Source organism: Zerene cesonia, chromosome 18 (genome assembly GCF_012273895.1).
Source record: "Zerene cesonia ecotype Mississippi chromosome 18, Zerene_cesonia_1.1, whole genome shotgun sequence".
NCBI lineage: Eukaryota > Metazoa > Arthropoda > Insecta > Lepidoptera > Pieridae > Zerene > Zerene cesonia.
In genome coordinates, this window is record NC_052119.1 from 8,250,069 (window position 1) to 8,268,813 (window position 18,745).

Here is an 18,745-nt window from a genome sequence, read left to right on the forward strand (position 1 = left end):
CTTATATCGTTCTAGATAGGTCACCTGGTGGTTCAAATGACCCGTAATTTTTTCTATATGGGCCTGTAGTCTAGTACTGATATATGTATTCAGTACGTTTTACACGATGTGACTGATGTGTGAATAAAGTTTAATCACATTTCATCCGAAAATCTCTACTGAAAATTTTGAAAAAAGTTCTATTTCTTTGATTAAAAGAAATATAAACGACTTTTTTCTTTATTTTAAATGAAAGCTAATTTAATCCTATTTAGTCGAACTGAATATATTTCATTATATATATTATTATATATAGAAACGGATTAAAAGCATATACAAAAGTGCGCTCTTTTGAATATTATATTATTCAAGGATACGTCGCGACGGGCAATTATTAAAATATTTATATGGAAACTCTTTGAAATTTTTAACGCCTTTCACATTTTCGAGTAAAAATTTCGAGTCTCTAAATAATGCCTCATTTAAATCTGGTGACGGCATTCATACAATACAGAAGGGAATACCTAAGTATAACTATACTAATAAGTAACGTTCATACATATAGAAAATACACTAATAGTAATTTATTAACACAGGCCAACGAAAAAAGTTTATAAAAACTTTTTAAGCAACATATTTTTATAGGGAAAATTTTATACATGTTTGTATATGCAAACAAGCTAAGATCTTAAGCGTCGGGTTGATGCCCGGACGAATAGTAGAAGTATGTGATAATTCATACGATATATCTTTAAGTTTCATAAAAATCGGATCAGCTGTTTTTAATTTAAAGAGTAACAAACATTCATATGTCCATACGACGCGTTTATAATATTAGAGGATTCAACAAATAATAGTTTTAAATAAAATGCTTAAATACGTTATTCTTAAACTCGTATTTCCTCCCATTTTCACCCAAAAATTCCCTTCGTAGCCTTTTCGCTTGAGAATTGCGTTTTGTTTTTTGTTTAGGGCAAAGCAAGAAAAGGGACAGGTGGGGCACCTTTTCTATCAAGTAACCAACAGTAATCGCGCATCCAAAATTTTGCGTTACGTAGGACATACTGAAAATTTCGAACAACTAGTTCCATCTGTCGGTTGTCACCTGAACTATTTTGAACTTAAATACGAACCCAAAAGGTTGACTTCCATAGCTCGCCGGATGACTGAAAACGGCACCCACTCTAGTTCGCCGAGAGCGCACCAAGACTCACAGTTGACGATCGCCCACAACCCCTGAGCACCCTCTGGCAGGTGATCCACAATGTATAGAGACGCTGACAGAATCTGAAATATTGAATTGAAATAGTTTAAGTCTTTGTCACTAGAGGGCGACAATGGTAGTCAAAGATGGAATATAGCATTGTAGATGTGATACAAATTTCTCTTTGCAATTATTAGGTGGTTACATTTTTATAAGAATTAAAATAATATTCAAACGTTATTTCAGTATGTTAAGTATGTGTTTGGCATTTCCTAGTGTTCATTATATATATAACATGTTTGATCTAAATTTTATTTTAAATGTGAATTTTGTATGAAACGGAGCTCGAGTGATGTGCTTAAATTAATTTAAATAAACAAATTTACAGTCATTGATCTTCGTAATTCAAAACACATAAATATAATTTACAAACATATCTCGTTTGTTATTATTGGGTAGTAGCAATAACGTATAGTATTACTGAAATAAAATCTTATGAATTTACATATAAACCATGCATGAGCTTAAACTAAGGAATGTTTCTGAGTTTCACGTCAATCGGTGGAAAACAACAAAACGTAACTTTGGAGTTTTGAATTAACAGTTGAGTGATTCCTTGGTTTTTAAAAATGTTTTTTGGAAAACTGAAATACATTTAATGTTTATTTCTTATAAAACAAATTATATTAATTTTACACTTTTACACATGTGCATGTTAGAAATATTGAGAAGCAATAAATTCAATCATTGCATTTTCCTTGTAACGTGCGTTAACTGTATTTTATTTCAAATCGAAAGGATTACTGTGTTTTACATTTTAAGCGAAAATTCTTATCTTCCCGCTATATCTTTCTATTACATTGGGTGAAATTTTTCTATTGAAAAAATATAACTTATTCTAAATTTAACTTTTATTGATGGCCAACTGAATGGACACAAGAATTTAATAGAGAGATGATTATAATAAAATGGAGTAAATTTTTTTTTTATGTTTTTATAAGTACAGTAGATTTTTCTAATGTGAAATGTGTATAAAGTTGAGTTTATATAAAAGTTGAAGACTTTTAAAAACCACATAGCGCAATATTATGAAATAGCATAAAACACTATTTAGATTTAATTACTAAGTAATACAACATTAAATTTGAAGACAATTTACGCAGAAATCCTTCCCAAAGTTTAATTACTTTTGGAACTTGAAAGACTTTTTGTAATAAGATGAAGCGTTATAAGACAAAATTTATGGCGCGACTGTTCTCAGTACATCGGCCATAAAGGTTGACTAAATTTACTTAATGGTGTTTTTATTCCTGAAGTATGTATTTATTGTATAAATATTGATGAAAGTAATGCGAAACAGTGTAAATTACACAATTAATCTCAGTTATCTGGTTAAAATAGGCTCAACAAACGTTTATCGTCAGATGGTATTATATCAAATCATAATGCAAATATCAAATTATAAACATACTAGCTGCGACCCGCGGTTTCACCCGCGCAAGTCCGTATCCCGTAGGAATATCGTGATAAAAAGTTGCCTTTATGTTATTCCAGTTGTCCATCTGTCTACGTACCAAATTTGATTGCAATCTGTTCAGAAGTTTTTGCGTGAAATAGCAACAAACACACTCACATCGTTACAAACTATCGCATTTATAATATTAAGTAGGATAAAAAAAAAATCTGTTCCATAATTTTCCGTACAGTTCTGTAGTTTTTGTAATTCCTATATTTGTTTATTTTTATTTGGCTTAAGAAGCACTGGTAGAAAATAAGGCATTCATTTCGTTAAAACAGCAACCAGCGTGTATGTCACATTTAAAGAACATCTATTTGTAGGAATGTACCGACGGGCCGACTTTTATCCCTTAAAAAATACTTATGAGGATATTTGTAATTCACACATTTCTCATATCGTGATTCATTTCATACCAAGAACTTATAATCAGTTTAAATATACCTGAGTTTCAGACGTCACATCCAGTTGCAGAGTGTGCAACCTTCCAGAACAATCTTCCTTCAGCATGTCCGCGTCAATATTGCCAGCCTTGCTCTGGAAGCCAGCGAACACGTGGTATCCCAAATCATCCAACCTTCTAGCTAGAGCATTACCTAGAACATTGTCACAGCCAGTCACAAGTACAGCTTTGCCGGCTGCGGTCACCTGTCAACAACAAACAATTATTTATAATCTTGCGTCATCACATACAAAACTGTTTACGTCTGGATAAGTGTTCGAAATAAACACGATTATTTTTAAAAGCAGTGCAATGTCGTTTTCAGAACGAGTAATTTTTGCTTCTGCTGGTAAATTTAAATAATCTTTATTATTTTTAAATCTACGTCACATTGTATATTCGTTTTATTTAGTTTTTTACAACGCTTAATTGGACGCAAATAAATTGGGAATATAATTAATAATAAGATAGTGAAATGTTATGCTGATAAAGATCAAATGATCTTATTTGTTTCTTCCAATTAGGCGGTTAATATGCAAGATTTTTGCCTGAAGATGAATTTATCAAAACGTTGGAAGTTTATTATAAAAACCGTATAAAGAAAAGTGACCTTTTCTTATGTTATTTTTTATCTGATTTACAAAAACCGAAATGTCATGTCCCAATATAAAAAAATAACATCGCACACCATTTATAAATGTTTTTCACGCAATTGTCATCGCGTTTTATTACATGCGAATGGCTTATTATACTGATTAGTGCGTGACTAGAACCATTGAGAGCCGTAAGATTAAGAATTAACTGCCAACCCGAAAATATTTAACCTCGAACGTCACGGCACACATGCTCTAATACTTTCAAAAGGAATAAAATATTCACTTAGCCGTCATTATAACCGACATCAATCAAGCTGTCGCTCTATTTCCAACGAAAACTTCATTTCGTCGCCAGCCCTATTATGATATAACAATCTTCATTCAGCCCTCATCCTATGAATAGAGAATCAAATTATGTCTGCATTTCGATTTTGTTCCGTGGGAGTGAGCGTTTTGTAAAATAACCACGGCACAAAGCTTAAATTAAAGTGAGTTACTATGTATGTATATTTTCCATCATTAACACGTTCAATATATTGTTTTCGTGAATAAATGAGTGATGATACCTTACTGACCGGTGCAGATACGAGATAAAAAAGATACATAAAAACATATTATATAACATGGAAGACTAAAAATTGTAGGCGACAAGTAGAAAATTAGAAAAATATGCAGTCCTAGTTCGATCTATTTTGTGCATACGGTCGTTAGCCTATTTTTATATTGGACTTTCGAATGGCACAGATGACGCAAGATACACTGAGGTTGGCACCACTCGCCGCCATTTCTTTAATTCGATTAGACACGTACTTAAAGGATATCGTATAATATTAAATTTACTAAGCTTCAAAGGGTCCACAGGTATATGAGCTATATTAAATGCAAATTTATTGTTAGTATGATCCAACCGGCTCTTTGTCTTGAATCTTTATTCATGTAGGCCATGATATACCTTTGTCTATTTTATGATTTTACCCTTTTAAGCTGTCAAGTTACTTGTCGTTTATATTTACTCTAATACTATAAGAGAACATTTAATTTGTCAGTTCATGCGTCTCTACGTATATCGTCTAAACGATATGTTTCTGCTTATATTTTTATTTTTTTTATGTCATAGCAAAGTCATAACAAGGCAACTGAGCTGGTGGTCCGCCCGATGGCAAGCGACCACCACCGCCCATGAACATTCGTAGAGGTAGTGCCTTTGCGAATGCGCTACCCGCTTTTAAGGGGTAAAGAAAGGATTGATGACTGGAAAGAAGGAATGGACTGGGAAAGGTCAGGAAAAGGAAACGGGCCTCCGGCTCCCCCACTCTCCGTACGAAACACAAAAGCATGCTATTATTTCACGCCGGTTTTCTGTGGGGGTGTGTTATTTCCCCGGTGCGAGCTGGCCCAATTCGGGCCGAAGCATGCTCGACTCCCACAATAATCTCAAACAAATATATCTCAAATTACAAACAAATTGCTGACACGATTACATTTTATTTACGTGCTGACATAGGATTGAAGTTTTGATATCTTTAATAGATATAAAGCAGAAATGAATTGGAGATATTTTTTTTACTAGGTCTTTATAAAATTACGAAATTTAATAATATAGTTTAAAGAAAATACCCACATTGTCGTCTTCGCATACTACTGCATGTATAATAATATAAGCAGCATAGTATCTAATATAAAGAGATATGTGAAATAAGCCTGATGCAACTGTTTATTCAAATACTTATATCGTAAAAGCTTTATAAACAAATGGTTTTATACTCTGTAAATAATAACTCACGTCTTCGCCTCAGGTGTTTAAAACCTTTTTAAAATGTAGTTTCAGATTTATGGATTTTCAGAGGTATAAACTTCTGAAAGCGTTTAATGTCTTCTCAGATGTGTATTTTGTGCATAAATTTTATAGTATGTGTCATCAGGCAGACCACAAATTGAAGTCATGATTTACCTACGTATTTTTGTAAATACTGCTTTTACATTCAGAGAAGTCTGGCAAACAAATGTAAATATTCATTATGTTATTATGAGTAGTTCAATTTTATTAATGGCTCCAACTTCTGATGATTATTATATTAACGATACAATTACAATGCCAAAGCTATTAGCTATTAGTTTTAGTAAGGAGAAAAAACTACGCCTCTGTAATAAAAAAAAAATAAATAAAAAATATACAACTAACATAGCCAAAATTAAAAAAAAATAATAATGAATTGTCGTATTGGCACACGTCACATCACAGATATTGCAATGTAGCTCTGTTAATGAAGGGGTGGATAATTTAAGTGAATAATATTTTATGTAAAGCTACTTTGCAATTAGTTTCTTGATTTGTGGATATCTATACTAATATTATGAAGTTGAAGAGTTTGTTTGTATGAACGCACAAATCTCGGGAACTGCTTGTCCGATTTGAAAAATTCTTTCATTGTTAGATAGCCCATTTATTGAGGAAGGCCATATACCACGGGTGAAGCCGGGGCTGACCGCTAGTCTAAAATATACACGAACAGAAACTTGCATGATTTTTTAAAATTAAATAGACGTAGTTTTTGTCCTGAAATAGAGGCATTTAGTTTTAAATTACATTATTAAATAAAGTATTTCATATAGACACCCATTATAAGATATTGTAAAATTCATTTAGAATTTTCACAAAGGTCAAATGAGTGCATTGATATTTCACTTATGTTATTTAATTACTACAGTTCGGTAAAATAACGAAATAAACGTTTCTTAGAAAAAGGAATTCGTGAACCGAAATAGCCATTTAAATTTGGCCTGGATCCATTTTATTCCATTAGCAGAGTTTATAGAGTGTATTCCCTATGGGTAGTTGTGGCCTTCACCCAAATACCTGTGGCTTGTAATTACTTGTGGAAAATTACTTGTAATAAAATGAATAATTTCAATGGAATATGATATAAGTAATTATTGTTACGACTCTGGAGAAATTTCTGGGCGAGTGTCGGAACTGTGTTTCGATACTGTTGTAATCTTTATTAATAGGGCTTTTAGTTTGTTCTATCGTTTATAATATTTACGAAAACCGTTGTTCATAAGTAATTAGTTCAGTTATGTTAATTTGCATAATTTTTTTTTCTTCTCTGGCATTTATATTTAAATAAAATTCTAAATCTAAAAATGTCAAAAGAATTTTTATTCGGTCGTGTTTATTTTGAAGTGACTGCCTTCTCTAAGAAGTGCTATGTTATTACAGTGGTAACTGCAAATACGTCACTAATTTGATCATGATTCTTAATTATTGAAATTGAAATTCTATTTATAACCTTAGCTCACTCAGAATATAAATAGATGCAAATCTCATCTATGCCTATTTCTATTTCCGATGTTGCCAAGATAAATAGGCTCAGATACCAGCTTAAATGTCGTGTATATTTATACTGCAGCATCTGTTGGACGTAGTCAATATTTATATTCTCTATTTTTATGGCTTATAATGACCTCATTATAATACAAAACAACAAACAGGCGTCCTTTGATGGTTGGCGACACACGTTGGCCTTACGCAATCATATATAGGAATTTCAACGGAATTTCGGATCTAATTAATAATGCTGTTTAAGTATACTTTGAATTAATTCAAAAATAGCCACCAGTTATTCGTATGTATCGTCTGGAATTTTTATACGAATTAATATATATGACTTTGTTTTATAAATCTATACGAAAAACGATATCGTGATTTATTACGTTTTTTATATTACCTGAGACATTGAGATCAGGCAAAATTATGTAAAAATAACAATTACGTGTGGGTATATATTCATTATCAAGCATTCGTCGTTCCTAACTTTTGAGCCAAATAAAGATCCGAGCATTCGCAGGAACCGAGCTTATAGCTGTATTGTACAGTTCGTAAGAACGTTACATTAGTATACTAGTGGTCCGCCCCGGCTTCGTTATGGTACATATATAGCATAGGCTATGGAGGAGGCTATAGAGCCTTCCTCAATAAATGAACCATCTAACACTGAAAGAATTTTTCAAATTGGACCCGTAGTTCCTGAGATTAGTGCGTTCAAACTCTTCAGCTTTATAATATTAGTATGGATACGCACCACAAGCTTTCATTTAGAGTCTTTAGGCAATAGGTTAATGATAAAAGCTAATCCAGTGCGATTAATGTTCCTTATATACGGTAGCTTATATTTAATGTAAGTAGAACGTTTTAATTATTACGGTGTAATATAATTAAACATTCAACAAAATACGTTCTCTCATTTTTGTAATGACCCTGACAATAATTTCACATAACATTTAAAACATTATTAAGTATTTTTAGGATTATTGTTTTTATACATATTACAACTTATAACTATAGGTGTATTATTATATTATTATTATATAGTACATTATTATGACTTGAAGTAATTCCATTACAACTAATAAATTTGTGTTTACAAAAACTTACAATTACGAGAATTGAGCAAACAAATCAATTTAAGAGCATTATAAAAATAGTCCTCCATTTTTAGAGGACATTTCAATAAATTCTGTAACACGCACGACTTTCATAATTCAGGATAAAGGCTTAAGGGTATTTTAGATTTCTTTGCTGCAGATAATATTAATTCCTACAATAAATTGAATCTATATCTATTTTGTTAAAGGATGGAGAAATAATTTACCTCTTGTAATAAGCAAATTTTGAGTGCTTGGTAAGTATTCGTAAAAGTATTTTCTTTTCGTAAAAGGTGCTTTTTCAATCATAAAACTATTAAACAATGATTATAACGCATGTTAAAACTTCATAATCTATGACAATATTTAATACCAATACATTTTTTAATTAAAATACTGCTTCTAAATTGTAAAACCGAATTATTTATATTATAATGCTATCAAAATTACCAATGCCGATTCATTTTTTCAAGCTTTGTCTCTTAAAGGTATGCAATATTGTGTAACTAATTATTTATGAATACATATTGAGCGATATCTGCATGAACTTCATGGTCGCTGCTACAAAATATTTGATGTTCTTCAGATAAGTTAAGAACAATTTGAAGATTAAAATAGTTAGATTTTGAATAGAATTAGAATTAGAATAAGATATTGAATCGAATTTCCCATATCCTTTACCTCACTCTTCTGAGTTAATCCATATCTTATACTCCTTAAAAGCGGGCAACGCATTTTCTGCGGCTCGATCTATGCGAATGTTCATGGGTGTTCGATTACCATCAAGCGAACCACCAGCTCAGTTGGCCGCGATTACGTAATAAAATCTCTCTAAAAATATACTTGAATAGGCATAATAACTCGAAAGTATACTTGTTAGTTTATTCTATTTTAGGATATTATAATCGAGCATAACAAAATTTTAAATCATTGTAAATGTAGGAAAGCAAACTTACAAATTGTCTAAGTAATTCGCCTTACCACCTAAGTAATAATTTATAGAAAAGGCACGTCGGCATTATTGAAAGCAACGGGAAAAGTCTTGTCTAAGGAAATCTCGTATTTCTTTCATTTTATGTAGATTCACTATCGCTATAACCGGAAAATAGCGTAGGTGGTTATTTATCGTTTTAATACGAAGTATATATCCACTGATATGACTCAATTTCATGGTTTATTAACTACTTAACATAATACCCTACTTTACTGATGGTGGCACAACGGTTAAGGGTTTCCATTTAATCAAAAATATTTTGGGGTTTGAGACTAGACGCGCATAGAAAAGTTTTGAAAGTTTTGTAAGCAAAATTGATTCAAGCAATATATTTGTCTTATTCATAAAGTCTTTTAATATTGATCGAGATTTGAAGAATTTTGTTAAAATTAAATGTACTTTTGCACTTATATTTCAATTGAAGCGAGTTAAACTCATAAGTTTAATGCATAATCGCTATTACAATTTTAGTTGTAGACGAATTAATCTATTTGTATTTTGCCTTTGAGCTTAAACATATATTGACGTAAACATAATTTTGGACGTTAATGTAAACGACGATAAGTAGCAAATTATAGTGTTAGATGACGATAAATTGCTCCACAATATTGGCTCGATCTAAAATTAGATAAACTCGTTGAAATGTGCAAACATGTGCCGTTGTGTACCCTGTACAACGCAGGTACGCTTAAAACCACCTGGCTTGTTACTATTATTACCTACGACCCCATTCATAATGTACTGTAATAACACTGACCCTAGTTTACCTTATTTCATTCATTCATATTATTCTTGGGAGATGTATTTCCCACAGGATTTTCGCTTGACTTATTTTTTATTTTGATCATGCATTCAATAAAAACCAGATAAAATTGCCATAAAATATAAAACCTTATAATAGAAGTGTAGCACTGGCCACTCGTAAGAACTGAAAAAAAAATTGAGGCAATTTTTTTTTTATTTTCTATCCAAGAGCCTAATGCTGCCTGACCTTACTTGTTTTTCACAGGACAAAATCGACTCGTGTTTATTTGTGTATCGAAAGCCTGCTGCCTATTAGTTAAATCAGATTGAAAGCCAGCCATTCGGTCAATACAGGTGAGAACAAAACTTAAAAATGCGGTTGACTCGGCTTAAAATGATTTGTTTTAATAACAAAATCAACCGCTAGACTTTACGTAGGCAATCTCAATAAGTTAACCTAATCTTTATTCTTTCCTATTCCCGCCATTCAAATCCATGTTCACACTTCTTGATGCGCTTTCTTACTTTATTTAATTACATACCAAGATAACTGTTGCTGAATATAAATTTGTGGAAAACAGTAATTGTTATTATTTCATTATATTTTATACAATTTAGTTTTCGAATGCATTTAAAGTTACTGTAAGACGGATTAAATCCGATATACGCGCTACGCGTAGGAGTAATAACGTTCTTGGGCATGAGTCATGACAGGGACGTGACTCGCAAGTTTTTGAATCAGTTTTCTGATCATAGTTAAGTTAGTACAATATTGGGAGTTGCCGAAGCCGTGTGACTCATCTTTATGAATGGGTAACATTATTGGTTTAGAAATCCGCCGCAAATAAAACTGAGAACATGTATCTGTGCGAGTGAGTATTATGGAAATCGTTGAATGCTTTTGTTCATCCCACGTTATAGCATGACCTTTTAAGTGAAGATATCAGTGGCACCATGGCTATGAGACATAGAACGCCTACGTTTCGCTTCAGGACGCTTGCCAGTTTTAAGTTGTTTTTATTGTTCAAAATCTAGGTTACTTTCTGAGAACAACATGCGTAATGTTCACGTTAAAACTTTCGCTACGAACGTTTGTAGGGTATTCTTGTCACATTTCAATTTTCATTCTATTTTATTGTTCTTCGGCATTTGATATAGGTATTACGAGAAAAGCATAATTTTCTTAAACCTATATAACGTGCTCTTGGTACTTCAAGCAGTGTCAACTATTAATGAGACAACATTTTTACACACACACGCACACACGCAAATATTACAACAATGAAAAGTATATGAGCTTACATGTGATGTGCAATATTGGAGCTTTCTCATTTAATACATTCACGTTTGTCAGTTTTGAGTTTAGCGACAATGTATTTAGTAAGTTCACATTTACGGCACGTGTGCAGATTCAAACAGGATTACCCGGGTTTACTCGTTTCGTAGGAAATCGTGGTATAATCACGGATAGAGTAACGCCCACATCCTTTTGAGATGCAAATTGTATGTAGACTTGTGATTTGTCGTCAGCCTGAAATTTTCATGCATCGTACGTGGGATACTGATGAGGTAAGCGAGTGGCTGCATCGGTTCAATTTGTTATTAGTTTTGGAATTAAGTTGAAGATGGTATTTTCCTAGTTATAGCTAGCACGTGGCCCTTTCACGTGGAGTTTAGTCGGTATCCCACTAAATCAGTGGGTGTCCGAAATAACCCAGGGCGCTTTCTCTAAAGGCTCTGGGTATACATAAAAGAATTCTCCACCATATTGAGATTAGTCCAGAGTCTCGAAAGAAAAAAAAATAAAAAAAAAACTAACATGAAATATATTTAAAGAAATTAAATATAAAATGTTTTACCGCATTTTACTAATTTAAATTAAAACAAGCCTTCTTTATAATTGTAATTTAGGCTGCCAAGTAATAATGATAGCCATGTCCACAGAAACCGAAGTTTACGTATCTACCATTTCAGAAAGTTTAACAGTATCAGCATTTGACGTCAGTGCTGAATGCGAGCTGCGTAGCCCGTGGGCGGGAATTAAAAGCTCTATCGGATGTTCTATGAAACTTGGTATTTTATTGCGAAACCAATTTTTGGAACGTCTTCAATAATATATTTGATATTTTGTTTAATATTTCTTATCAATCTTATAGCGAAATATGAGAGAAACAAGTAAATACGTTTATATTGATTTTGTTATTCTTTTATTAATAGGGATTTTTTTAATTTATTGCTTGTTAAAGTTCATGATGCACCAAGAGGAAACATTTAGGAGCACCGTTGAAATTTTTACTTTGAATTTATATTACCATGTTTTCACCCGCAAAAGTTTTAAGGCTTCGTAGTCAATTAAGCACCCTTATCTTTTGTTTTTTAAAAACTCTCAAACAATTTTAATTATTGTTTTTGAATAAACAAGTATTTTCTGGAATCTGGCACAGTAAAAATTACAATTGACACCGAAACAATGGTTACTAGGAAATTTAAACAAAAAGCTCTTTTCATGCAAAGAAATGTCGCCAAGGTAAGCCTTTGTTTGAGTTGTACTGTCTAAACCGCTGCAAAACGTGATATGTGATACAATGTATTTTTATTGTTTTTTTCAACAAAATTTCAACATATTTTTTACTTACGAAATCATGCAGAATGCAGACGAAATATTCAGTGTTTATTTACAGCTAAGCATAAAACAGAAAATGCGTAGCTCTATTACTTATACAATTAAATATTGTCGAAAAGGAATCTATCGTTAACTTTTAACTGAATATATTTTGTAATTAAATGGAAACAGAACACAGCAAAAAATAAAAATTTCATCAGATAATTCTGACATGTTATCATAACATGAAATCGCACAAACATGACACAACCGACAATATTATTTGACACCAACGAGAATTAATTCCTCATCTGACATATTTACATTATCTGTCACATAATCAACCCATTTTGTCATTTAAGAAGTTAAACGATCAGTTGATGACGTTACAACATTTCTTACAAATTCTACTGGGAGCTTACATTATAAAAGAACCATTTGAAGCGTTCTTTGTTATTCGCGCTAAAAATAACGTTTCTTTCTTCGTATTAGACAATTGTGTAATACGAAGCTTTTATTAATGAAATATGTATTATATCATGGTGTGATATAATTATAAAACTGCTTCTTTTATTTTCATTTCAGACGTAAATAGGTAAAGTAATTATATAATTTGGATCGACATGTAGCTACAACTTATAAATAATCATAAATTAATACAATTGACATTTTCCGTGAATTGTGAATGATTACTTATTCCGGATTATTGTAAATTTTTCCTTCGAGTTATTTTTAATTCCTTTTCTTCCAATAGAGTATCCGTATAATAATCCCCTGTAGAGCGTCCAGACGCATCTGTTTTGCTAATCTTTTTTAGTTATCAGCAAACTAACTTGACCGAGACATTATACATCTGATCCCCCGGGAGACAAAACTATACGTGAAACTATCTGAGTTTGAGCCCGTTGCAATTGAAATATCTGTTAAATATTAATGTTTGTAATAAAACGGTAGGGTATAAGAAAAACATAAAATTCATGAGATTAAATGCCATAGAAGAGACTAAGACGTAGGTACGAGGTTAGTGAAGTTCAAGAAAGACAGAAAAAGTTATCTTCCTTCATTTTCATTTATTATGGCACGCATTTATTTATGTGCTCTTGCAATACAAGTAACACTAGCTTTTAAACGAGATTCCCATAGGATTAACGTGTTTCACCTAAAAAATAACCTATATCACTCTCTTGTCTCCTTTCTATCCCGAGATTCCAAAACCAAAATCAAATATCATAAAATCGCTTCTTATAAACTTCATAAAGAAAGATAAACAACCTAACAAGCACAGTTTGGCATTTAAACTATTAATAAATATTTGAATTAAAAGTATATGTAGTAATGGATTATACAAATATTGAAGATAACATAATTTCATCTTGTTTGATTAAATAGCTCCTAAAATATGACGAGTCATAAAGTAGTGGACTTTTACTACTATGCGCAGTGCACGGTATAAAATATAATTTGGGCTAGATAACAAAGTTTTACCGTCACGCCCACATAGGGGGATGATCTATTAATATGGATATAACTTTTTATTGCGCCAAGCATTTAAAGAAACTTGGTATATCTTCCAAGTTGACACCCACACAAATCTATATTCACATCACTGTGAGAGTAAATTACTTTTATTTCAGCCGAAATTTATTCAAAGCAAAAGAAATTTAGTTAATCATAAAATCAATTCTAGCTACGATTCAATTACGTAAACATTAGATTATATAAATTAAGAAAACAAGAGAATGTGAGGATATCCTTTTTATATCTTAAATTGTACGTCATCCACTATTCTACCAAATTAACGCATAATCGTAAATGTCAAGAATTCATCTATAAAATAAGGATCATATAGGGAGTTATTTTTATTTTAGAATTTTACAATAAAGTGTCATCACTTGTGTTTTTTTTGGTACGAACTTAAGGAAAAATTTTATTGTTTTGAAAATTTTCCATAAACTTCCTGCGCCTCGACGGTTTCACCAATGTCGTCGATGCCCTTCTCAATATATGGACTGTTCAACAAAATAAATTCAATCCAAACCACTAGTTCCTGAGATAAGTGCGCTCAAACAAACAGACTCTTCGTTATGTAAGATATTAATAGGATTGTAGTTATCTACATTTACTAACTATTACTAACTAATTTATTAGTTATATATGCGTGGTCTGTTGATCAAGAAGAGAGCACTGCGCTAGGAAGACCTGCTCCTACACAATATGATTCATCGGTATATGTCCAATGTAAAAAGATAGAAAGAATAAATTCTACTCTTTCGAGACCTGAAGCGTGGGAGTCGAGCACGCTTTGGCTTGCAGCGAGGAAGATACTACACCCCCACAGAAGATCGTCGTGAATTAGTAGCATTTGTTGAAGGTGGTAGAATCCGTGGCCCCTATCCTTATCCTCACTTTTTTGACCGTAATTACAAAAAAAAAACTGCCCAGTCATTTTTTTTTAAATGTCAACTGAGCTGTCAGTTCGCCTGATGGTAATAAAACCACGAGTATTTTGAATGTCTAGTGGGCAGTCATACATGAGAATTTTACTAAATTAACTATAACTAAAGAAACAAGAATCAAGTCATATGTCGTAATATTATGTGAGCGTTTTTGCATTTAAGTTTGATAGATAAGATCAAATGTATGAATAACAGGTGTTTTTGTGTAATGTCTTTTAAAACTGTTTTTCGTCAGGGTTCCTTTTTTAGACTGATGAAGTTTTTGCAAACGTAAATCAAAATACATTAGTCCATATTGATTCACATATCGTGCCTCTTAAACATTCTACTTAAATTTATAAATCTCAAGTAAAACAAGAGCAAAACGATTACATACCTGCAGGTTATGGTAGAACCACAAGGATCCAGTGACAGAAATGGCAAACCATAGAAACAGGGTGAACACTGACACTTGGCTGATATGCAGTGCGTTGAGAAGTGCAGAGAGAACCACAGCCAGGGCGTGGCACAGCACCACGGGTAATGCGCATCTGTCTATTATATCCCATGGAACTTCCTAGAAAAAAAGAAGTAATTAATTAAGGAATAACACCCACTTAAAATAAAACTAAGTAAACGAAACGAGAACGTTAATCAGTACTAATGCACTATAAAAGATTAACGCAATAGTTAGTTAGCTTTATGTATTTATTAGTAAGAGCAAGAATATTATAGCAGGCTACTATCATTTGTTTAAAAATTTGTTTAGACACTAATTTCTCTACCGATATCGAAATACTCAATGCAGCGTACGTGTTCGAATATATTCGAATAATAACATACATTTAGTTTTCCTTGAAATAATTATTATTTCGTCATAAATCCCAATTAAAATGTAATTAAGGACTCCACTACAAGTTAGTTGCATCTAATCTATTAGTAAGATTAGGCAATCGGAACAAGGGATGGATAATCTCAAGATTTACGACACATTCCTTTTGTCAGAGAAAGTTTATTTGAGTTTATTTTCCCATACTTACATTCATATAGCGTTTACTTTAACTGTGATATGTATTTAATTGTAGAAATATAAACAGTATAAATCCGTATTTTTTTATTATATAGATCTATGGTTGTATAGTCTATTATAATTTTACTAATGTCATTTATCACACATAATCGTTTGTGTGTTGATTTATTTGTTGTATGTCTTTCTTTCATTTCGCAACGGAACGATTTTATGATATGATTTTTGTGTTTGAAGATAGTAAGGACACTGACAGAATGACATAAGATCCTTTGTGCCGTGCTAAATCATGTCATGCCCATGGAATTTTATTTGACTAGGCAAAAAAACTGTCCGCAAAAAAATATAAATATTATATTATAAATTGTATGCGCAAAATGAGCATTAAAAAAGGTTCCTGATAAAACATCTGAAATAAAATACTTAGATACTGTTGTTCGGGAAATCTACTATAAATGAGAATTTATATCGTATAAAGTTTTAAAGGTCAGTATCGGTATCCGAGAGAATTTATTGCATTTATATCACATATGGAAATGGCAAGCTGTATAATGATTGTAAAACCATTTTCAATCTTTTATTATGAGGTAAAATTTTATATTCACTTGCTATATTCCACGTTTCATCGTAATCGTGGATAGAATTGAATAGAAAGAGACACAGATAAATAAAATAGAACATCGTATCAATTAGCTTACTAATGTTCAGAATATAAGCCATATTTCACACTTAAATGTACTCAGTGAGATAATCTGCGGATTACGAGTATGTAGTTTACATAACCTATGGTTTAACTGCACTCTCACGCTTGTAATAGAAACATATTCATAACCTATTACGAATATTCAAATTAGTAACATTAGAATAATTTATACTTCTTGTATTGCGTATTTTATTTATCGAAAATTGTTGTTATGTAACTCTTAATATGCATCTATATCATAGATAATTTATTTGATAATTTTTGTTTCCGTAATAAATACAACATTTAAAATAATGAAATTTAATATAACATTTGATATTAAAACACTTATTCATTCACGTAAATCAAAGATTTATAGTTAACAAAACTTTGACGTAACTAAATGAATTTCAATGGAATTCTCAAATAAACAAATCCAGTCGGTCAGAAGCTGTATAAATACAGGCATTTAACGTTGTATTTTTAGGATCAACTACAATATTTACCATTGTCTTCTCTCATATTATTTAGAGGTATATAGCTACATGTTTTTATAGCCAAATGTATAAAATACATAGAATATCCTTCAAAATCAATAAACCATTTTTCAGGACGCTATAACTCATATTCAAATACTTTTAATTCTGCATCAATAATCCCATTACAACATAAAATGTAAATCAAAATAGTGATAAATTACACAGGATAAGGTGACGCATTTATTTGCACTTTTACTATATTATAATAATACATCACATACAGATTTAAAAGGCGTTTATGCGTTTTTCAACCTTATCTTAAGATACTTAGTAAGAACATATTTATTTATGTTTGTAAAAAACTGATTTATACAGTACATTCGTTGCCCTATGTACAAATAAAACGTAAAGTGTAGGTATTACAGAACATATTTCTAAAAAAGTCGAGGTCACTTACTAATATGCCAACTGAGTCTTCCGAAAAGAAATAGATTCTTCCTTTCAGTGGTTTTTTACATTTCAGCATTAATAAAGATCAGACATCACAGTCAAATGGCATGATTCTTATCTTTGCCATTTTCTGCCTATAGTCGTAAATCTAGTGAGATATCAGGAAACATACTCGTATGTCGTAAGTTTATTTCTGTTTGCCCATGACCATGTGTGAAATTGGTCGAGTTTTCTTGTAAATAGTTAAGCGCAATAAATGTTATTTCGCATAGAATGCATCAAATGTTTTACGACTCTATGTTTAATACAATGAATTCGAGTAAGCGACGTTCATATGCACTGATTCATGAGAACTTGTGTGTAGGTTGTGAATAAATTGTAGCAAATTATTATTATGAATTATTTAACTATGTTATTTTCGGGCCAAATCATGAAATTTCAACAATTAATGAATTTTGACTGTATTCAAGGCGGCATTTCGTCTGAAATATGAAGACTTGCACATCACAATCATCACCAAACTTTTAATTAGAAATAGTATAGAATATCAAGTTTGGTTGGGTCACTTGCATACAAATCAAAGAAACTATTTGCCGATCATTTAAATTGAAAAAAATTGTTATAAATATTAAATGCACATCCATTATCAGAATCAATAAGATACTAGAACTGAACGAGAATTGCAAATTTCATTATCTAATGTCATGTACGTAATATCATTTCATATATTTTGGTATTATATTGTGTTCCTTTTATAGAAGTTTAACAATGTACCTATAGATATCTACAACTTTCACAATATATAAATTTTCAGTGAAGATCACTCTTTCATTCAACGTAAGCTTTTGAAGACCTGAACATAGCGTAGGCAGGTAATTTTAATAAATCTTTTCGTAATTCAAGAAAATAATTCTATTTACCCACTCATTTGTGTGAATTTATATTTAAACTAATTTCCATAACAAAATTATCTATATAAAATAAACATTTGCAAGTATAAAAATACTGCTGAATAGAATACGTTTTTGTTAAAAGTTTATTTTTGTGTGTTGCTTAAGGGGCATTTTGTTACGTGGCTTTTTTTTTATAATACATATACGTTCGCTTCGCACCGACGGCTTCACGCGCCTCGTCAAAGGAAAATCTCATGGGGATGAGGTGTCTTGCTGA

At 31.6% G+C, this 18,745-nt stretch overlaps 1 protein-coding gene across 1 annotated transcript in view; it reads right to left on the reverse strand.

Annotated features, from left to right (window-relative positions):
* LOC119833839 (D-beta-hydroxybutyrate dehydrogenase, mitochondrial) overlaps positions 1-18,745 on the reverse strand; it is a 46,512-nt gene that overhangs the window by 16,046 nt on the left and 11,721 nt on the right. The window contains exons 3-5 of the mRNA XM_038358039.1: positions 15,335-15,514; positions 3,144-3,347; positions 1,113-1,266 (exon numbers count right to left, since the gene is read on the reverse strand). Of these exons, the coding sequence (XP_038213967.1) occupies positions 1,113-1,266; positions 3,144-3,347; positions 15,335-15,514 (538 nt within the window). The remainder of the gene's footprint in view (positions 1-1,112; positions 1,267-3,143; positions 3,348-15,334; positions 15,515-18,745) is intronic.